The sequence below is a fragment of the Mustela erminea genome, chromosome 7 (assembly GCF_009829155.1).
Source record: "Mustela erminea isolate mMusErm1 chromosome 7, mMusErm1.Pri, whole genome shotgun sequence".
NCBI lineage: Eukaryota > Metazoa > Chordata > Mammalia > Carnivora > Mustelidae > Mustela > Mustela erminea.
The window spans coordinates 56,530,268-56,553,853 of NC_045620.1; the positions used below are offsets into that span (position 1 = coordinate 56,530,268).

Consider the following 23,586-nt stretch of genomic DNA (forward strand, 5'->3'; position numbering starts at 1 on the left):
ACACTGACTTTTGGATCTAAACACTAGACGTACCAGGAGCCTAGTACAACATAACATAACAAAGGGAAAAATTCAGTTAATTCTATTCTCTTGTTCATTATTAAGTGTAACAGTCTCTACAGCTATATCCATAGTACAAATCCATTGCCTGTGGCAACAGAACTACAACAGTCTACCCCCAAGAAAGCAAAAATGAATGTGAACCATCCACATGTAATATGTATACCTGCTACTCAACTTAAAACTCTACAATTTATCTCCAAAGAATTGGCAAGCCTCATTTGACTGGTTGTGTAATTTATCTCCCAAGAACTGGTAAGTCTCATTTGACTTATAACTCATTTTAGAAAGCTAAGGTACTGGGTTGTGACCCCAACTGGATACTGTATCGAAAAAATTTCTGTACACCTGTTTCTAGAAAGGAATTCTCAAATGCTCTGACCAGGTAAAATAAAGGAAGAAACAAGAACCCACAAGAAGTAGACAGACTCCACGCACACTGCATCTCTCTGTACACCTGGCCCCAGGCTGTTGGCAGGCCGGGCCCAGCCACACTGCTACACCTTGGGGATCTGGGGAACAAAACAGGTCTCTCTGGTCCGCTCGAATCTGGACGTTCTGAGGGTACGGAAGCCAGAGATGTAGTATCTTTCAAATCCAGCCAGCCAAACAAACAAACAAACAAACAAACCAAATCCTAGAGAACACCACCAACAGTAATAAGATGCCTTCTCTGGTTTGTAAGGCTGTTAATTTCTGGAATAACTACGGCAACTATGAAAACAGTAATAATAACGAACCTGCCTCATCATCAAATTTTGAGTCACTTGTGGACTGCTAAAGTAATCATCATTTTCCAATGACTCTGGACCAACTTTAAGTCCATGCTCTTCTTCACATTTTTTTTTTTCCCACTGTGCCATTACCTTCCATGGTTATATTTAGCTCCATAATCATTTGTAAATAGTGCAAGTGAGATAATCAGTAAAAATGTGTACTATGAGAAAACCACCCAAAACCAGTACATGTCAAATTTCAAACATGGTAAATTCATTTACAGCAGATGCTTACACTTTGATGGCTGTAATCCATCGAACTACATAATTCTCATTAAGGCACCCCATACATTTCTTTAAATAGGAAAACATGCATCAATATTTAGCTCAGTGCCTGACCCATGGTAATGGTCAAGAAATGACAGCAGGGGGGAGGGATGGCATTCAAGAGTCTAACAATGGAAACACTTTTACTGGTGGACCATTTCTATTTATTCTTTCTCTTCTATATAATAAGACCACTCTAGAGATTCTATCTGTTAGAGACAACAGCTCTCTGGAAAGTAGAGTCTATAGCTTTAGCTCCCTGAAGAGATGTGTACTAACCTGCATCAAAAAATCCCAGAGGGTATAAAATATGTCAGGAACTGTCAGCATCACAGATTATCACTGGTAGCTTCTGGTATATTGTTAAGTTTCCACTTAATTTTTAAAGGACACTAGAGAATTAGCGTGACCCCACCCATACTAAGTTTATATACAGTATTTAATAGTATAATTTTCAAATATGACAGGAATAACCCAGATGTGAAATGCTGAATCATTAATCACAGCTATGATTAATATTTCATAAAATCAAAGCAAGCCTATCCACCCCTCATGTCATCAGATTTCCATAATGTATGAGTCAAATTTAGAAGGTGCCTAATTTGAAAATACCAGATGCTCAGGTTGCAGAAAAGGGATGCTTAAACGAAATCCTTCCAAGAGCATGAGCAATATGATTTTTTAGTATCCTTCTCAAATCTGTTTTGGCTATGTTAATCATGTAGAAATTCCAATTTTAGGAAGGGTAAACAAATAAAATTTCTTGTGGGGGTGGTATAAAAGTCTATGATACCCAAATGATACCCAAAACATACAACAGTGAACTGACAGTAACTATCCTCTTAGATACTAGTTAAGTAAGAGGAAAGTAATGGACTTAAAATATGCGTTTGTTAAAAAAAAAAAAAAAAATCACAGAAAATCAGATTTCCTAAGTAGCAATCATCCCAATTTTTGGCTACTGGCATATAAATGAAATAAAATGAAATAAACATAATACGGAATTCATTTATCACAGTTACTGCTATTTATCTAATGTTTCAAGTGACATATCACACACCCTTTGCTATCACTTTGTGAATACAATACACTGCATATATAGCCTTAACAGAGCAGGCAGAAATATGTCAGCACCACCCTGCAGCTTTTTAAAAATCAGCACTCTGCACAGTTTTAAGGAGTTATTTCATAATACCTCATTTAGAGAAGGATCACTGTTTTAACTCCCTTTTTAAAAGATAAGGGCACGAAATCAGAGATTTTAAATATTCACCACAAGGTTACAAAGATGATGCAAACTATGTAAGAGTTCTGTGGCACTAAGTCCCAGGACTTTTGTTTCTTGAAGTCTGGGATCTTCACATAGTGAAGTCACTTCTAGGGCTGTTGTTCTCCTGCTTTATGAACACAGACGGTTACTTAAGTCATTTAAAATAAACCAGATAATTTCTAAATAAGCCAGGCTTCTTTCAAAAGGCAAATGAATCCCATTTAGGCATAAGTTATCAGGATTAGAATTACTTGGTTTTCTTTCAAATTTTAACCTTTTTCTTTTCACTTCAGCAGAGTAGTTTAAATAATATATAATGATCTATTTATTCCTTAACTTCCAACTTTTTTGGGAACAGATTTCATCTGTGGCCATGTAATTCCTTCAATTTACAGAAATCCTTTGAAAATATTCCACTGTTTACTATAAAGTGAATCCTAAAATATAAATGAGGCTTATAGATTTAAGCTCAACTCCTGGTGCAGTAAAAACTGCATCAAAAAGAGATGCACAACTGTATCACAGAAATTGGGGTGAGGGAGTTTGTGTGAAATGTCAGCAAATGCCCAAGGTATTTGATAACTGGTTTCTTCAATGTCTGTACGGCCTTTTCCAAGCACTGGTCTCATGGAACATTAATAGGGGCTCCGGGCAGCAAAGGTTCCGTGACCCAATGTTTGAGCAGCAGCGGGTTACCGCAACAGGCTTCTTTACTGCCAGACTTTATCATGCTATCCCGTAGCTCCTGGTGGAGTTTCCCAGGACTCAAGGGGCAGCACTGCCAAACTCACTTCATGGCAGAACCTTTTTCATGAAGAATATTTTATTACCTGTGTTTCTTAGCAAACTTTGGGAAAGGCTGCAGTAGGCAAGCCCAGACTAAATGAATCATATTTTATAAAAGGTTTCCACTTTAGAGTCAAATAATCCCTTCCCGTAATGAATTTTAAATAATTTTCAATTTGCTTATAGTGAGTGAATTTAAAATTTTTCAAGAATGTGTATATATTAATGAGTAAACCTGAATTAACATTTTTCCTACAAGTAAAGGCCTTACCCAAACTCAACCATGGCTGTCCAGGTTGTAAATGTCTTGCTCATGGGTAAAACCTTCTTTATCACTAGCGTGGCCAGCCGGGAAAGGCTCCAGCTGCTGTGGGCAAGGGGAGCCACCCCCCTGCCCCCGCCAGACTGGCAGGCCCCAAGGGCAGACAGACCACCCTTCCACCCTGTCCCTTGACTGTGCACACATGGCTTTCTCCCTCATCTAGACCAAGGCTATTCACAGCTCAGCTGCGCCATGGCATAGCACTTTCTTTAGTGCACACATACCTTTATCCTCTTTAAAAAGTTTTCCCTTTCCTTTACACTTCGGCTCAGTTGTTGCAGGAAACTTCTCTTCTTCTCCCTCTGTTCATTCCTTCTGCTCCTGAAACCCTAAACTCAAACTCTAAATCATGTCTGAGAAGTATACAAGTTCTACTCATCATATGGCCATTAAGGAAATGGAAAGCCATCCATTTCCGGTGAGAAAAGACAGATGAGCCAATGCCATCAAGCGTGGAGCTCCCTTTTCAGTACTCAAGGACCTGAGAAACTCCTTAAGTCTCTTACTTCTTTTTACTTAAACTATTTTTTACTCCTTAAGACACTACTTGTTTGTTCAGTCCTATACTTTTTACATTACATATGTATCCCACATCCACTACAGTGTAAAATAAGTGGGTTTATACTGACTTTCCCAGGAACCTGAAGACATATATTATATCCATAGGAGAAAGGCAATCCCAAGGAAGGGGGCAACAACCTTTGGAAAGTAACACATTTACAAAAGCTGAGACCGCTACGGATCAGCACGTTTCCTCCACTCCACTTCACGCTTTCCTATCACGCTTCACATCTGGGCAGGAACAATAAATTGCTTCTTTCTTCTCGTCCTCATCTTCCCTCAAAAACCTCCCTGCTTCTCCACAAAGACCGGATGGACTGATGACAGGCCAATTGGAAACAGTGTTCACTAAAGCACTGGAGGTTATCCTTAACTATAAGCCACACAGGGACTCTCTTGTATTAGTTGCTGTGAGGTAATACATAAGCCTACTACACCAACAGTGACTAAATGCCAAAAAGAGGAACTGGCATTATTACAGAAGACAAAAAGGTTAACTGATGTCAGAAAGGTCTCCTGGCCAGAACTGCACACATATTTGAGACCCATGAGGTTTTTTGTTTGTTTGTTTGTCAAAAAGCTTGGCCCACGACTGCCATGCCTCACAAAATTACAGTTAGCTAATCAGAAAACCTAGTTTGCCTTAGGGTCTTTTTACGGTGTCACATGGTAAGAACCTGTATCAAAAGAAATGGCAATGGCAAAGATACACTTCCAAGTGTTTAAGGCCTGCCACAGTCTTTGGGGGTCGACTCCTTGTTGCAGTGGGATTACTCTCCCACAGAATCGAACGGCATCTGAACTGCCCTCCCCACCCCAAGAGGAGGCAGAACAAAGGAGTGAGCCAACACAGGAAGCAGTTTCAAATTTTATCCTTTTTTCTTTATACCCGATGCCTGACTTCCCTACAAAACCACTTCTGTAAAGTGACCAGTGGATATTTAGTCACAGTGCTTCAGAGTAGCAGAGGGTCTCTAGGAGGGTGATCAACCTGCACCATCTAGGAAACGAGGCTGGCACGACCACAGCTGTTAAGAGCATCCGCCATACAGGAAGCTGATAGGCGCAGATTTAGGAAAGCATTTGTCCTTTTTTTCCACGCATACATTTACTTTAAGATTCCATAAAAAGTTGATTTAGAAACAAGATTTTATTAATGATTTGAATTAAAACACTCAGGTCAAACCAAACAATCTGTCATTCATACATGCAAACTGTTCCGATGAGCACTACAGCAAATGTTAAGCCCCACAATGCCTGGGGAGTCAAAACACCCGACACAATGAACACACCTAAACTACAGAGTTGAACTAGAACAGAAAAGCCTGAAGAACTCAGATCTATGTAACAGAAACTGTATTACTCAGAACAAAACAACAACAACAAAAGAAAACCCTTTATTAATCAGTTGTAATTTGACATCTTCAGTCAGACTACGGTAGTGAAACCGACCGTTTTCTTGAGCAGTACCTTCCTAAAACACAGAAACCAACCCAAACCGATGTTAGGACCCTTCTACAATGTGTAATTTCTTCATTATGATGGAATGCAACAAAATATCTTGCCCTTGGGTTGCTCAGTTTCAGCCCAAACAAATGCAAATGGCTTGTCAGCTGACAGCTGTTTGATAAGGCTCCCCTACAAGACCTGCATACTTTACTTTTTTCCGTGAAACTCGGGATGAAAGGCAGAAGGCAGGAAGAGAATTAATGTAGCATACAGTCTAAAGGCAATGCTACAACCGTGATTAAGTAGAAAAGTTAAAAGGCACAGATTTTCCACAGCTTCGCTGCGTGCAACCCATCCGTGTAACAAGTTGACAGGCCTAGCGCGTCAGCTCCATCATCCCCTCCGACAGCTAAAACGCAGCATTGCATCCCTTTTCAGAGAAAATTTGCGTCTGCACCATGAAGCGTTGTACATTATTTCTTAGCACTGCAGGGGGCTCAAGTCCATATGGAACCTTCACAAATATTACCACAGATCAAACCAGCGGCGTTTGGAGGCAGATTTGACATACCTATTTAAATGAACAGCAGGGGTCCTCGGGCAGCCTCCGGCTGCGGGGGAGGCTCGGCGGAGAGCCAGCCGCAGCTCCATTAGTCAGCAAAGACACACTCTACATTTATCATTCATTTCATTTCTGCCAGGGCAAGAAGCTCATTTGCCCAAGGTCAACAAAAAGCGAAAAGAAGGTTTTCTTTTTTTTCCCCAAGAAATAAATGTACCTGACAAGTGGGGATTTTGTCCTTTGGGTTTGTGGAGCACAAATAAACACCAGAGTTCTAAAAAAGCCGAGTGAATGTGTGCCTGGGATTCAAGCAACCTGAAAGCTGACTGAGGCCGGGGAAGCCCGGTGCATGTTTTTGCAATTTTTTAAAAACCGTATAATGAAGAAAATAAAACTTGACACCGTGTTCTTAAAGCAAGATAGGTTCTGTTGTCCAAAACTGGGTATTAGCAGCTAGCCATTTTATTCGTAATACCCTAGGGAACCCCCAAATTTGCATGCTATCAGACACTCAGAGCACTGAAACAACAACGAGAAAAAGCTGCTCCCGGTACACTCAAACGCAGTTGCAAGTCAACGTGTAATAAAACCATTTCTTAGGTCTTTGGAGGGCACAAATTCTAGACTCATAACGCTGCATTCGCTTCTGAAAGGCAAAAACTGTATAGGATAAACAAAAAGTACAGACAACAATTTGCCCATGGCAAACGCCTTACAGCCCCTGACAGCAGCCTTACCCTCCACGCACGTGCGTGCCTTATGACTGAGCGGAGCACCGACCTCCAAAAATGATCTCAATTTTAAATACCAGCATTTTAAAACCAGACATTCAGATATAAATTCTATGGTGTTTATTTACCTTTAGCAAAAATGAGTTAGTAAGATATAAAGTCTTTCGACATACTGCCTTACCTCTAGAGATCTTAATTTTGCTCAGTCTGAAACATACTAGGTAAATCCTGAAGCCGAGCAAGATCTCTGCTACAGTCACTTAAGCTTACAGTTCATATTATTAATCATCGATGTAATATACTTACATGCATTAATGAATAATACGACTGTTTGCCGGTATAAAAGAGAAAATGAAATGGACGGCCATCTTCTCCCCACTGGATCGCTAATAAAAAGCGAAATGAAAATAAGCAAAAATAAAAATTGATAGGTATATTTAACTGAAGTTAGGAGACATGTCTACAATTCTGATTAACTTTTAATGACAAAACAGCGTTAATATTTGGAATTTTAGTATTTGGTTCAGCATGTTTAACGTGTTGGAAACTATTTAGGATATTTAATATTTCACACTCATTAACATAAAACTGTTCATAACTAATAAAATATTCCTGTGCAGTTCATCATGAGAATTTCTAGAACTTGTTTTAAATAAACACACATAAAATAGCAAAAAATCATCTTGTTAGAACAAAGAATTTAGGTTTGGCTAAAAATACAACACACTCCATATTCTTAAAAAGGGACGCTGATAAAGTCAATGATGTCATAGCATACATTCAGGAAATGAGGAAAAGGCATAAAATAACAAAGAAAAAAATAAATGGATTTTTCCATGCCACATTATTTGATCCAACTCTGTGGTAACACACCTCTTAGAACTCAAATGTCTAAAACAGAAGGGCCCCCACAAGGTGTTATGTGTAATTCCTTTTGAAATACAGATGGTCATTCACATCTAATAAACACCAAACAAACTGAGGAATGGACTCACTGTAGTAAATAAACCAAACCTGACTCCACATCCTTTGCCCTTATTTCTACTGTTGTTTCTTGGTTAACCATTTGTGGGACCTTCAATATGTTAAAGGTACACTCCTCTGTCAATTACAGAAGTTGAAAACTCTTTTCTCCCAATCTAACACTCACTTCTTAAAAAAAAATTTTTTTTTTAGAGAAAGCATTTTTTTTTTTTTTAAAGGAATGAGGTCCTTTATCTTTTTTTTTTTCCCCCCCATGGGGAGGGTATGTGAGACAAACACAGACAGCCTTAATGTGTTGAAATCCTTTGTCACCCACCTTTTACTTTGGTTTCCAGTGTCTTTCATAGTCAAGAAGTTTAAAATATATGCTATTTCTCACTATCACCCCTACTAAGGAGCCTTGCTAGACATCTTTTTCCTTAATTGCCTCCCTCCCCATGAAACTTCAATATCACAAATATACCATAGATCTGTTGATGTATACAGAGGTCCTTTGGAGGGTCATAAATATTCTAGCAGTTCAGCCTTTACTCACCTCCTATGAATCCATTTATGTCCCCTCAGGGACAATATCACTTCTATGGAGAGAGCATGCTTTAAGACTTTGGGATTTCTAAAAACTATTTTCCTATATTTTCTTCTGGAATTTTTATTTTTTTTTCGTGCTCAGAAATTTCATCTATTTGAAATCTATGTTCATCAGGCAGAATCCAAGTTATCCCCTTGTGCAGCAAAGAGAGTCTTTGTCCCATCAGTTTTTTGATACTACACTCTCCCGCTGAGTCAAGGTTTTTTGTTGTTGTTGTTGTAGTTTTTAAGATTAATTTTAGAGAGAAAGAGAGTGCACTCAAGCAAGCACGAGCAGGGGGGAGAGGCAAAGGGAGAAGAGTGAATCTTAAGTACACTCCATTCTGAGAACGGAGCCCAAAGTGGGGCTCGATCTCATGACCTCGAGATCAAGAACTGAGCCAAGACCAAGAGTCAAACGCTTAACTGACTGTTCCCATCCAGATGCCCCACTACGCTCTTGTGTTGAAATACCACCTGTACAATAAGTAGGATATTTCTGCTTCTGAGGGTAACTGACATTACACACAGGCCACTTTAAGTGAATATATTTAAAACAAAGACCAAAATTTCATAATAAATTCTGAAGAAAAGTCTTGACAGGGATTTTAGCTTGAAAAAGAAAACTAGATTCTTATATGCCAAAGGCAGTGGATAAATTAAATACTTCTCCAACATCATTCTCAGACTTCATGAAATCCTGCATATTTTCCAATAGTTGTAACTTCACTATGCAATCCATTTGCATTGTATGTAGTGTTAAAGGAGTCAGAAAGTGCCTAAGAAAGACAAATATCATCGCTGCACATAAGACTCTACTGTAAAACTTGGGAGGGGTTTTTGAGTGGGCCTCATTTTGTGTGTGAGTATATAGAGGTCCGTGTGTATATACTTGATTTCATAATATTTCATTCAACCCAAGATGTCACAGATTTTAAGATGCCCCATCATGTGTCTTATACAAAGAAGGAAGGAGAAAATGCTGAACATCATGGTTTACGTTAATTGTAAAATTAATCCTGTGGTCAAAAATGTTAAAACTGAAAAACTCTCTTAGAATTCACAAAAAATGACATTAACAAACATGCTGATGCTGAATACTCTAATCTGGTCCACTGGTCTGTCAGGACACTGCAACACCACCACCCTTGGACTAAAATAAGCTTTTCCTGCATTTGATAGCTGATAGGGTAAGGTTCCTACATTACCCTTACTTCTTTTTAAAAAGTTCTCTCTGCTTCTTACACATTTACCCTTTCAAATTAAGCTTATAAATATCTCCCAAAAGTCCTACTGGGACTTTGATTAAAATTATATTACGTTCGGGGGCTCCTGTGTTGCTCAGTTGTTATTCATTTGCCTTCGGTTCGGGTCATGATCCCAGGATCCTGCGATCGAGCCCCACATCGGGATCCCTGCTCTGGGAAGCCTGTTCTCCCTCTCCCACTCCCCCTGCTTGTGTTCCTTCTCTGGCCGTGTGTTTCTCTCTCTGTGTCAAATAAATAATAAAATCTTAAAAACAAAACAAAACTATACTACATTTCTTAATTTTTAAGGAAGTAACTTTTCAGTATCTTTCCTTACAGAACATGAAATCTTTTTTCTAGCTATTCAGACTTTCACCTATGAGGTTTATAATTTTATTAATTTTCTACATAATAATTTTCCTAATTTTCTACATAAAAACTCATGCATATTTTTCTAAGTTTTACCTGTATTTTAGTTTGTAATGTTCTTGATATGTAGTCCCTTCATTTAACTATGTTTTCTATAAAATTAATTTTAAGCGATATGTCCTTCTTTCACTATTTTTTCAACGCTTTTTTTCTTTTTTTTAAGAGCAGTTCACAGCAAAGTTGAGAGGAAGGTAGAGATTTCCCATATACCGTCTTTGCCCCCAAATATGCATAGCCACCTCCATCATAAAACATCCCCTGACAGTGTGGTACCTTTGTTACAAGTGATGAATCTACTCTCTCTGGAGAATTATTATCACCCTAAGTCCACAGTTAACAGGGTTCACTCCTGTACACTTGGTGACTTTGGATCCAGTACTATAGTATCATACAGAGTGGTTTCAGTGCCCTAAGGATCCTCTGTGCTCCACCTACTCCCCTTAACCACTGGCAACCACTGACCTTTCCACTGTTTCTGTAATTTAGCCTTTTCTAGAATGTCATATATGTAGAATATAGTAGGTAGCCTTTTCAGATTGGCTTCTTTCCCTCGGACATTTGCATTTAAGTTTCCTCCATGTCTTCTCATGGCTTGACAGCACCCTTCTTTTTAGTGCTGAATAATATCCCATCATCTCTACGTACCACAGTTTCATTACCCATTCAAATGCAGAAGGACATCTTGGTTACTTTCAAGTTTTGGCAATTATGAATCAAGCTGCTATACACCTATCTACAGGTTTCTGGGTGGACCTAAGTGTTTAACCACTTTGGACAAACACCAAGGAACACAAATGCTGGATCGTATGGGAAGAGTATGTTTAGTTTTGTAAGAAACTGCCGAACTTTCTTTCAAAGTGGCTGTACCATTTCTGCATCTCCATCAGTGATGAATGAGAGCTCCTGTTGCTCATCATCCTTGGCACAATTTGGTGGTGTCAGTGTTTTGGACTTTGGCCATTCTAAAAGGCCTGTAGTGGTATCTCACTGTTGCTTTAATTGGCATTTCCCTGAGGTGAAGCATCTTTTCATGTTTACCATGTATATACCTTCTGTGTTATTAAGAACTTTGACCAATTCTTAAATTGGGTCATTGGTTTTCTTACTGTTGAGTTTAAGATTAAATTCCTTGTATATTTTGGTTAACAGTTCTTTATCAAATACATCTTTTCCAAATATTTCTACAATCTGTGGCTTGTCTTTTCATTCTCTGGACAGGGTCTTCCTCACAGCAGAAAATGTGAATTTTAATGAAATCCAGCTTCTCCTTTGGTGTTGTACATAAAAAGCCATAGCCAAACCTCAGTCTTCTGGGTTATTAATTACTGATTCAATTTCTTTAACTGATATAGGCTTATTCAAATTGTCTACTTCTGGTGTAAGTTCTGGCAGATTGTATCTAACCTACAAGGAATTGGTCCATTTCTTGTAGGTCATCACATCTGGAGGCATAGAGCTGTTCATGGTATTCCTTGATTGTCTTTTTAATGTCCCTGATCTGTAGCACTATCCTTTCTTTCATTTCCAGTACTAATCATCTGTGTCCATGCTCCCTTCTTTCAGCTAGCCTGACTAGAGGCTCATCGATTTTATTGATAAAATAAAACTGACGTATAAAATCTATTATCAAAGAACCGGTTTTTGTTGATTTTCTTCACTGATTTCTTGTTTTCAACTTCACTGACTTCTGCTATGATTTTTATCATTTTTTCTTCTGCTTACTTCAGATTTAATTTGCTCTTCTTTGTCTAGCTTCCTAAGATGGAAGCTTAGACAAGTGATTTTTAGATCTTCTTTTCTATTATACACTTTCACAATGCTATCAATTTCCCTCTGAATACTTCTTTTGTCCATTGTTTTTATAAAGATTAAATACCAGAATTCCCTTGCCACAGACAAGGCTGAAATTGATTGTTTTAGACTCTTTCAATTTATTTACCTATGTCTACCTACCTACTGATATACAGAGGACTGTCTGCATGTTTTTTAAAAACACAAATGGTATTAAGCTGTATTTACATTATATACTTCTTACAGACTATTTGTCTTCCCCTGCCCCCAAAATTCATGTTGGAGCCTAATCCTCCATGTGCTGGTATTTTGGTATGGGGCCTCTGGAAAGCGATCAGGTCATACGGGCAAAGCCATCATAAATAGGATGAGTGCAGTCACAGAAGGAATCCCAGAGATCCTAGGCCCCCTTGCCATGTAAGAACACAGGGAAAGACAGCTGTCCATGAACCAGGAAGCAGGCTCTTGAAGTGAATAGATTTCTTGATTTTGGACTTCCAGCCTCCAGAACTAGGAGAAATACATTTCTTTGGTTTGTAAGCCACCCAGTGTATAGTAACCTGAATGGATTAAGACAACACTACACCATTTTCACTTCCTTTTCTCACCCAACAGTGTGTCTCATTTGTACTAATGCAACTGGAGCTGCCTTTTTCTCTTTCAATTTGGGGAGTAAAAGAGAGGGAGTGGGAGAGAACGAGCAGAAACGCGTGAGTGAGGAGCGAGGAGTAGGGGTAGAGGGAGAGGGAGAGAAAATTTTAAGTAGGCTCCAATATCTGTGCGGAGCCTGATACAAGGCTCGACCGCACAACCCTGAGATCATGACCAAGCCAAAATCAAGAGCTGGCTGCTTAACAGAGACTGAGCCACTCAAAACCCCTGGAACTAGCTCTCTCTTGATTATCAGCACATTACTCCACAGTAGATTCTCCGACATTTAGTTAGCTACCCTATTTAGTGAACATTTAGACTGTTTCTAATTCTTTGCTAACACATACTATTTACAATTTGTAATCTGGTAAGTGATAATGATCTATCGTTGTTTTATAAAACACTGTTTCTGATCTGATAATTCTTATGTTTACTGGTTACTTGTATTCTCACTTATGAATTGACTATTTTCCCCTTTGCTTACTTTGTTGAATGCTTAACTGACTGAGCCATCCAGGTACCCCCGATGCTTGCTTTTTAAATTTATACTGCCTTTTTTCCAAAGAGAAGTTTTGAATTTTAAAATAGGTAATTTACCGATCTTTGTCCTTTTCATTTTTTTGTGACTTAAGGACATAATATTATCCATTATTTGATAATTGTATGTTTATCCTTCAACTAACAACTTTAATTCTGTTCTAGAGTGTGAACTTCTTAATTCCAAAATCATAATGAACTTTTAAGTCTTGACCCAATTCTGTCATGTTCTGGATACACTCTATTTTTTTCTTTTTTTTACATTCCATTGAGTGGATTAAGAAATAGGACACTTCTGGGGCACCTGTGTGGCACAGCTGGTTGGGTGCCCAGCTCTTGGTTTCAGCTCAGGTCACTGCCTTGGGGTCACGGGATTAAGCCCTGTGTTGGGCTCTAGTCTCAGTGCAGAGTCTGCTTGAGATGCTCTCTCTCTCTCTCTCCTTACCCCTCCCACCTGTGCTCATTCTCTCTCTAAAATAGGTAAATCTTTAAAAAAAAAAAGGGGGGGGGTGGGGGACACTTCTGTCCACAGAAATGTGGATGCCTTGTCCCATTTATTTTTTTAAAGACTGCTACAAAAATAAAACAGAAAATGAGAATAATCCAAATGCTCAGCTGAAGAAAATCATCCTTAGTAAAATCAACGACAAAACAGAAGGAAAGTGAAATGCAACACTCCAAACTGAATTAAATATTTTCAAACAAGCATTTGGGTTTACTGGAGGATACTCTGCATCAAATCTTCAAAATATGAGCCCATAATGGACAAAAAAACTGAAAGTAATGAAACTTGATTAAACTCAGAGAAGAATTAGGAAAAAAGTTAAAATCATCAGAAATGTAGACTGACTTATATAGAAGAAATAGATTAAAAGAAGAAATAGATTAGAAGAAGAAATAGATTGAAAACATAATAAAGGACACTGGAGGAAAAACTACAAAGACCATCAAGAAAATGAAAATGAGACAAAGGAAAAATGAAGATGAGTCAGAAAGACAGACTAGAAAACAACCAAAGAAGGAATAACATTTACATAACTGGAGTCCCAAGGGGCAAAACAAAGTGAAACAGAACTAATATTTAAAACTATTAAAAAAACCTTCCTGGATATAAAGAACTTGAATCTACAATACCGAAAAAGCTCACTGCCAGCACAATAAGCTAACTTTTCATAATCAACTCAATGTCATACTTCCACAAAGCTACTAAACAAAGGTAAAGAATCCTTAGGACCACCAGGAAAAAAGATTAAATGACTTATAAGGAAAGAATAGCTGGACTGATCTGAGACTTCTCAAGAACAACAGACAAAGCAGGACAACAATAGCGCAGCACTTCTAAGAAACTCAAGAAAGTGTGAACCAAAGATTTTTCCCTCTAGCCTAGCCGTTCTTCAAGTATCAAGGATATAGGAAAATAATTTTAAACACGTCAGTGCTCAAGAAATTTTGTAATCTATGACCTCTCTTTGAAGAATCTACTAGAAGATGAACTCCATTCAACCAAGAGATGACAAGGGAAACTTTAACAGAAGGAGTTTAATAATTTAATTATAGATGTAAAATTAGAACACAGATGAAGAAGAAGTGTATACAAAGAAATGTTGAAAAAATAGAATACACCCAGATACCTATTTTTCTATGTGCATATGTAGATATGTATTTGTAAAGCTGGAATTCAATGTTTCTGAAACAGCTCCTGTCCACCAAAATATAGGTGAGAAAAATCACAATTTATTTGTTACCAATGTGACCACTGTGTTACTTAAATCATCATTCCACGCCATTCCATACTGATTTGTGTGGGTTTGGCCACCATGTTGTCAACCGGCAGGATGCTCATATCATCTCTGTACAATTAGCACTTTGCCCTTCACCTATACTGTGGCATGTTTTTATAAGAGTACCACTTAAGGGGCACCTGGGTGGCTCAATCGGTTAAGCGTCCAACTCTTGATTTCGGCTCAGGTCATGATCTCAGGGTTCTGAGACAGAGCCCCAAGTTAGACTCAGCATAGAGTCTACTTGAGTCTTTCCCCTCTTCCCTCTCCCATCCCCCTTTGTTGCTCTCCCCCACTCCCTGCAAGTGCCCGCTCTCTTTCATGTGTGCCCTATCTAAAATAAAACTCTTTAAAAAAAAAGAGTATCATTAAAAAAAAATTACAACTCACATAGTTTAAATATTTTCAATATTCAGATATCCAAATAAGGATATTCTACTGTAATTCTAATATGGTTTTTAGTTTGTGGTCTGTTTTTTCTAGGTGGGCAATCTTAACATCTATGAATAATAACTGACTTATTCCTAACCTCTGTGCCTTTTTTAATCACACTGGTTAAGCCTTTCAAAATAATACCGAATACCACAGGCAAGTGCAGGCATACTTATCTTATTCCTGGACATAAGATAAAGTAATTCCAGTGCCATGCTTTTTAATTTAATGTGTTTGTTTCTCATGATAGTTTTTCTCAAGCTAATAAAGTTTCTTTTTAGTTCTAGTTTAAGAGTTTCATCAAAAAATGCTGAATTTTGTTTAATGACCTTTTCTTCATCTATGAAAATATTTACTTCCTGACTCAAGCAACTCATTAATAAATTCCTAATGTTAAACCATCCTAATATTTCTGGGAGTAAAAAGGTCTTCTGGTATTTTCTCTTAATATTTTATTTATATTTATATTTATTTATTTATAAACAATTATATTTTATATTATAATTATATTAGTATAATTTAAATAAACAGAAATAATATATTTATTTATATAATATTCATATATTATAAATATATTATACATAATATATAAATATATTTATATATTTATATAATACTTATACATTTACATATTATGTATTTATATATTATATAAATAAATATAAATATTTATATTAAATATATATATTTATATAATATATATCATTTATTAATTAATAATATATATTTATTTATATTTATATTTCTTTATTTCGTTTGCTATCATTTTATTTAGTGAGAACAGACTACAAGTTTTTATGCAATTCATATCCAGATCTAGTAATTGTCTGAGCCTTTAAAGTGAACCTGAAGGTTTTGTTATCTTTCTGCTCTGCAACAGTTCACATAACGTAAAAGTTCAAGCTTTCTCAAGTATGAGAGAACTCACTTACAGAACCCTTGGGCCTGGTGCCTCTCTGATTAGATCTCTGATCACCTCTGACTTTCCCAGCTTTTAGTCTAACCAGTATTCTCCCTAAGATTATTACTACCTGTTTGAGAATCAGGGAAGTGTGGCAGTGCTTTGCAGTTGAGATTGTTAGGGCCTACCTATATCTTGCTTCAGCCACTTCCTTGTAGACCTGCAGTTCTGTTCTCTCAGACTGACTTCTTGGGTGTTCAGAATAATCTGCTATTTATCTAGCTGTTTGAAGGATGATGCAAGCTTAGGGTCCCACTACTCCTTCACCGTCTTAACTCTACCCCTTCTGCCTCAGCCACTTCCCAGCTGTGTTTTTGGTAGATTACTCTCCAGGTTTTAATTCCTTTATCTGTAAAATGGGGCACGTAACAGTATCTACTTAATAAAACTGTTGTGAAGATTATGAGCAAATACAAAGCACTCAGAACTGCGCCTGGCCCACTCGAAGTTTCAATAAATACTAGTTATTAATTAGGATATTTTTCAAATTAATTAGAATAAAGCTACCCACAACAATCTTTACTTCAAAAATATCCTCTGAAGGGATGCCTGGATGGCTCAGTCATTGGGCATCTGCCTTCGGCTCAGGTCATGATCCCGGGGTCCTGGGACTGAGCCCCACATCGGGCTCCCTGCTCAGCGGGAAGCCTGTTTCTCCCTCTCCCACTCCCCCTGCTTATGTTCCCTCTCTCGTTGAGTCTTTCTCTGTCAAATAAATAAATAAAACCTTTAAAAATTAGTAAAAATAAATAAATAAAAATATCTTCTGAATATTATTGAAAATGATTAATATTGCCCATTTATGTTTTCTTTTTTCCTTGACCAGACTTGCCAGATGTTGATCAATTTCACTGGCTTTTTCAAAGAACTAGTTGGCTTCATTTATCCTACCTCATCTTTAAAATTTCTTCATTCATCAATTTCGTTCCTTTCCTACTTTCTTGAAATGAATACTGAGTTCATTTATTTCCAGTCTCTGTTAATGTCTATTAACTATGTTTGCCTCTGCATAATACCTGCCTATATCCCATAGGGTTTGATATGAACTGTTCTCATCTTTCTACATTTCTAAATAATCTGTAATTTCAATTCTGGTTTCCTCTTTAATCCAACAGTTTTATGGTTCTAGTGATCTGAAGTCAGAGGATCTAACCTATATAATTTCTACTTTTTTGGAACTTGTTAGATATTCTCTATGACCTCTTACATCATAATTCTATTAATATTCCATTAGCATCTATACAAAAAAATATATTTTTGTACCTGTATATGTAAGCTATAAAATCATGCTGTGTTACTCGAATTCTTTAGAGCCTTATTTAACAGCTTTTGCTATGAACATTTCAATGCTAAATGCATGGTACAAAAAGGTTCATGGTCGTCAAATCCACTTAAAGGATATTAGATTCTATCAATATCAATTAACATTCTTGTCTCATCGAACCACTCCTCGACCCCCCTGAATTCCATTTCATCTCGTGTTAGGTGCTATTCCTTGCGTCTGTCATCAATCTGGCATATATCTTTGTTTTTCTGACATTTTTATCACTTGCCTTAAACAGTAGAGCAAGATTTTTATGTTAACTCAATCTGGAAGCTTCCATCTTTTAATAAAGGAAGTGATGGCACTTTACAAGCATCATAATCTATTCAAATCTAAATTTTGCTGATTTTTTAACATAAAAATTAGTCTGTCTTATGTTTACAAAGTATAGCAAAATTGGTAGGTAGGTGGCAAAATATATTTTGCTAATTCTAAAGGAATTCTGTCTAAATACAGTTAACTGCAGTATGTAATAAAACCCCACCAATACTGACAAAATAACAGAAGCATTTTTCAGGGATGTCTGGAAGTTTCAGTTGTTACATTCTAGCTGATAGTAATGACAAATTTCTAATACTGAGAAGCTGGTATGATTTGAAAGAACAGTTTTAAAGGCACAGATATACAAGAGATGCAAAGAGACAAAGAGACAGGACATGTAAGTGAGGAGCCTGTGAGGCTGATATATAGAGAAGCTACTAAAAATAAGAAAAAAAAAAATCAGTTACCACATTTACAGAAAAAGCCATTAAGTTTCTATGTCCTGTATATACAGTTCTACTTCGATAAACTTGAACTGCACCTTTAAAACGGATGTGCACTTGTAACACAGCCTTCGTTTATTATCTCCCCAAGAGCTCTCAGTTGAAATGATGTTATAGTTTATAATCAACTATGTCAGAGAAATGAAGAAATATGAAAGACAATTCATTTATAAAAGGGCCCCTAATTTTTTAAACAAGATTCAAAATAAAAGTTATCATTTCAAAGAGCGAAGTAGAGAAGTAGAATGAAAGAACGTCTAGCTCTGGGTGCCTCTGGGTGGCTTTCAGTCAGTTAAGTTTCTGCCTTCAGCTCGGGTCATGGTCCCAGGGTCCTGGAATCGAGCCCCACATCGGGCTCCCTTCTTGGCAGGGGGTCTGCTTTTCCCTCTGCCCCTGCTCACGCTCTCTCTCTCTTGCTCACTCTCCCTCAAATAAATAAATAAAATCTTAAGGGAAAAAAAAAGAGTGCCTAGCTCTGAACACAGGTTAAGAATTAGCAGATATATAAGTGCAAAACAAATACATTTTTTTTATTGAAATATCTGCTCTCTTACCAATCTCTACTGAATCAGCTCTAAAAGAGACTGAGTAATGCAGCCTGTACAGTAAGAATTTGTGGCTACCAGGCTCTTCTCTATGAAATCTACACATCTTTGCTGCAGAGTTAAATGCTTTGGAAGAGTCAGCTGCGTCCATTCCCAAATCTGTTTATTACAATTGTATTTATTTCTGTAATTACGTGAATTAAGTACTATATAAGCAGATGATATATGAGTAGAAATAGAAAAGACAATTTTTGGTGCTGTGAAAACGAAATTGAATGCTTCAGAAAAACTGAAAGGCAAGCTACTAAAAAAAAAGTCTGTTCCACTTCATTGTGGTTAGAGGAAAAATCTGTAGAAATACAGAAATATTCTGCATTTAGATTTCTTAGAAATTTAAGTTCTTTGTTCCACTGTGAGGAAACCAAAACTAAAAAACTTTGATAATGTGTCAGTGACAGCAGGGTTATGCAAAAGGAATGGGGAGAAATAGATACCTACTGAAAGAAAAAAAACCATCTAGAGTTATTATAGCAAAAGACTGATGAATAAGTATAAATTTATACTGAGTGTTTTAAAGAAGTAATTTCTAGCTTTAGTACTTAAAATTTTTTGTTGTTGTTTTTTAAATTAGGCTCAATGCCCAGCATGGAGCCCAGTGTAGGGCTTGAACTCATGACCCTGAGATCAAGACCTGAGCTAAGATCAAGAGTCCAAGGCTTAACCCACTGAGCCACCCTAGCTTTAGCTTTTTAAATTAACCGATAATTACCACCAGTCAACACTGGCTAACAGGCTTTCTTTTAATGTAAATTGGAAAACAGTAATTATTATTTCCTGGCAACCTTAAAGCCTGATGTATGTTTTCTTCAAAATTTAATTTTACACAGTTAAGAGATAAAGAGAAAATCTTAGAAGAAATCAGAGAAAAGAGAAGGCCAGACAGGATGATGGCTAACTGCTTATCAGAAACAATGAAAGACAAAAGACAATGGAATTATATCAATAAAGGAAAGGGGGGAGGGTGGCAGTGGGGGGGATGGGGGGTGGGAGGGTCTATACTCAGTGAAAATATGCTTCCAAAATGAACAAAAATTTTCCATTTTTGAATAAAGGTGAATTAGTCTCCAGCAGATCTATACCAAACTCTTCCTCAAAACGGCATCTTAGAATGCAGATAAATGAGTGTAACACTAATATAGGCATAAACTCTAACCTGATCTAATTGTAATATCATTTAATTAAAAAGAAATAATTTGTAAATTCTAGTCATTTATTGTTAGTTATAAAATATTGCTGACCAGCCTCACAACTGCCATGACACAGGGGCATGTCCCCACCATATGTGGGTGGCTGCTGATACGTAACCTGACATTGCAGTGAAGGAAGCACTGCTCATTCATTCTTCAGTTAGCAATAATCAGCAATAATCGCGCCTCAGATAAACCTCATTGGCTACAATACTGCCACTGTGCAAAGCTACTGCTCATTCATTAGGAGCAAACTTACTTACCTCTTTGTTTTGGAAAAATCTGTTCAGGATGCTGTAAAATAAATTACAGTGCATTAATTACTGTAACATATTACAGACCTAAGTGAAATTTTTAAAATATTAGTGAAGAGAATTACCTTCATTATTGGCCTGGCTTGCTTCTCAAACAAACCACTCGGAAAAAGGTAAGCAATAGCTCTCTGAAAATATACACAAAGGTTAATTAACAACTGTTATAAACACAAGTTAATGTTATGACTAATACTTTCTGAGTGCTTAGTACATGCCAGAGATCTCATAATCTTTTAAACAGGAGAAAAAAATGACCACATACACATCCCCCAGAGAAAAATTATTTGTCACTATTAAACTGGTTATTAACAATTTTCAAGTGTCAGTTTCAAACATGCATGTGCTCCCACGAATCCCTCTTTTGTTTTTTATTATTATTTTTCAAGATTTTTATTTATTTATTTGTCAGAGAGAGAGAGAGCACGAGGGAGCGAGCATAAGCAGGCAGAGGCAGAGAGAGAAGCAGGCTCCCTGCCAAGCAAGGAGCCCAATGCGGGGCTCAATCCCAGGACCCTGGAACCATGACCCGAGCCGAAGGCAGTGGCTTAACGGACTGAGCCACCCAGGCGTCCCCAAATCCCTCTTTCAAAAGCAAACGAGAGGTGCCCCTCTACAACCTCTGTGGTAATGTGCTCAGGAGCCCCACTTTGGACTCCAAGTTAGCAGTGCGAATATCAGAGACCGAATACTGAGAAGAGCAGGCTCCAAGCCTCACCCACCGCGACAGCCCCAGTGTTTTTAGATGCTCTCTGAACTCTTCCTAGGAAGTTTTGAGAGGTTTTTTATACTACATTTTCCCAACCGGGTTCTCTGAAATGTCTGTCTCTCAATGGGGACACTATTGGCATTCTGAGTGTGACAACTCCGTAGTAGGCAGCCTTGCCCTTCCCTGTCCTGTAGGTCACTTAACAGCCCTGGCCCTTCTCCACCATCTCTGCTGGTAATAACCCTAGCACCTGTGACAAATCTTGCCCGCACACATTTCCAAAAGCCCTCCACCTCCCAGGACTGCCACCAACTTGAGAACAACTGTGTAAGCCATGCCAGTGTCTTCGCCAACACCACTCCTCACAATCAAAAGCAAAGCACACACGTTTTCCTTTCTCTCGAATGGTATCAGATGAGAAGTCTGTGGTCTTGGATCTTATTAGCACTGCATCTGAACTGTAAATGAACTGGCAGCTCACGCAGACACAGTGCTGCTCTGTGGAGAAGCTGTTCTCAGGATGGGCCTCTGTGCCCTCCCACGCAAAGTGCTAAGACCGGATTCCACCCCCGAAAGTCAGGGGTCTGTAACCTGGGGCTTATCAATTCAGTTATCTTAGGGAGCCCATCTGTGTCTCTGAGTCAAGCTTCATTCTCCCATTTGGGCTTCCGGCAATAAAAAGGACACTTAAGAAACCCTTCGATCACACAGCACAGTGCTAATTTTGTGAACATTTTTTTTTTTCTTTTTTAAAGCCAGGGACGACTCTGCCTTTCCTTCTCTGAGGGAGAAAAGGTGGACTTTTTAATAAGTGATGTTGAGACAACTGATTGCCATTTGGAAAAAGATAAAAGTGGATGCAAACCCGACACCATATACAAGGATAAGCCGCAGATGGGTCAGACGGTCGAACACAGAAAATCAAACAAGTATGAGGAGAAAACATGGCGAATTCCTCTATATAAGCTACACCTCCACAGGCAAAACCAACACCATCACAGGTTATTCGCTGATTTACAACCGCAAAATATTAGAACCCCCACTCCAAGGTTGGCTGCATAAATGATGGCATGTCCATGCCACCAAGCACTCTAGCATAAAAAAGGATTGATAAAAGCAAGACACAAGGGAAATGTGCTTAGAGTGTGACCTTTGGTACAAGAAAAAAAAATAAGAAAATACATATAGGAATGGGGAAAATATACATAGGTTTCATTCCACAAGGAACGGTACAGTGTAAACAAATAAAAATGATCATTTATTAAGGAGTAGGCGGCAGTAGGGTGAGGGCTACGGGGATGAGTAAGGCTTTCCTGGGGATGCCTTTATTCAGCTGAACTTGGAAGCACAAATATGCTGTATGTATTAAAGACCAACATTTTCAAAAGAAACTCTAAAACTTAATATAAACAAAATAAACAAACCTCATTTCTTTCTTTTTTAAAGATTTTATTTATTTGATAGAGAGAGAGAGAGAGAGAACACAAGCAGGGGGAGTGGGGAGAGGGAGAAGCAGGCTCCCCACTGAGTAGGGAGCCCGATGTGAGGCTGGATCCCAGAACCCTGGGATCATAGGCTGAGCTGAAGGCAGAGGCTTAACAACTGAGCCACCCAGGTGCCCTATACAAACCTAATTTCTAATGACAAAAACAACAACAACAAAACACCACAACAGCAAAAGAATTCTTCAACTTTACTCAGAAGGCTTATTGTTAGTAATATTAATATTAAAATTCTGAAACATTTTGTGTCTGTTCTAGCATAAAGTAAATAAAGGTATCAATTTTATGGTGACCAAGATGTTACTCAGGAGAGAAGATACAAACATAAAAGAAATGTAATGTTAAGTTTGAATTAGACAAACCAAAACATACTTGGGATCTTTAAAAAATATTATTTCCTGGATTATTCCTATAATATTTAAAAGAGATTACTTTTTAGTTCTGTCCCCTCAAAGAGCACAGGCTTAATGAAACTCTAGAATCAAGGAGTGGACTCTAGCAACCAAATCTTGGCTTCTAAATACAGTTTCCTAGTATAAAGAATAGAGCATCTCTGGAAAAGGATTAATCCTAGGCTTAAGGCAGGGAAAGTAAAGAATAAGCCTGAGACACCTTCCTGTGCCAGAAAACAAGGAAGTGCTCGAAAGGACAGAGAAACCAGCTTCAAGAAGCTTCCACTGACCACACTTGCGACAATGTGAACATCAAAAAGAACAATGACAATGCCTGGTACCATACTCAATACATACATGTTGAAGAGTGTGCCTCTACACACACACACACACACACACACACACACTCTCTCTCTCTCTCTCTCTCTCTCTCTCCCTCTCTCTCTCTCCAGAGTTCTGAGGTAGGAAGCAAGAAGAAAAGGAAGGCCTCTTTATGAAACAATACCAGTTAATAAAAGTAGAAGGAAATGAAAGATGTAGAAAATCACCGTTTTATAACCTCCAAAGTAATCTTCAATTTCAGCCAAGGATCACCAGTGGATGATAAAGTCATTGGCTAAAAGGTTAC

At 37.9% G+C, this 23,586-nt stretch overlaps 1 protein-coding gene and 1 non-coding gene across 2 annotated transcripts in view; both read right to left on the bottom strand.

The window, feature by feature from the left end:
- MRPS9 (mitochondrial ribosomal protein S9) overlaps window positions 1–23,586 on the bottom strand; it is a 64,988-nt gene that overhangs the window by 12,816 nt on the left and 28,586 nt on the right. Inside the window, exons 3-5 of the mRNA XM_032351697.1 lie at window positions 20,424–20,486; window positions 20,308–20,338; window positions 7,091–7,170 (exon numbers count right to left, since the gene is read on the bottom strand). Of these exons, the coding sequence (XP_032207588.1) occupies window positions 7,091–7,170; window positions 20,308–20,338; window positions 20,424–20,486 (174 nt within the window). The remainder of the gene's footprint in view (window positions 1–7,090; window positions 7,171–20,307; window positions 20,339–20,423; window positions 20,487–23,586) is intronic.
- Window positions 20,135–20,275, bottom strand: LOC116596620. Its single transcript, XR_004288208.1, has one exon. It is a non-coding gene; the product is annotated as a U4 spliceosomal RNA (small nuclear RNA).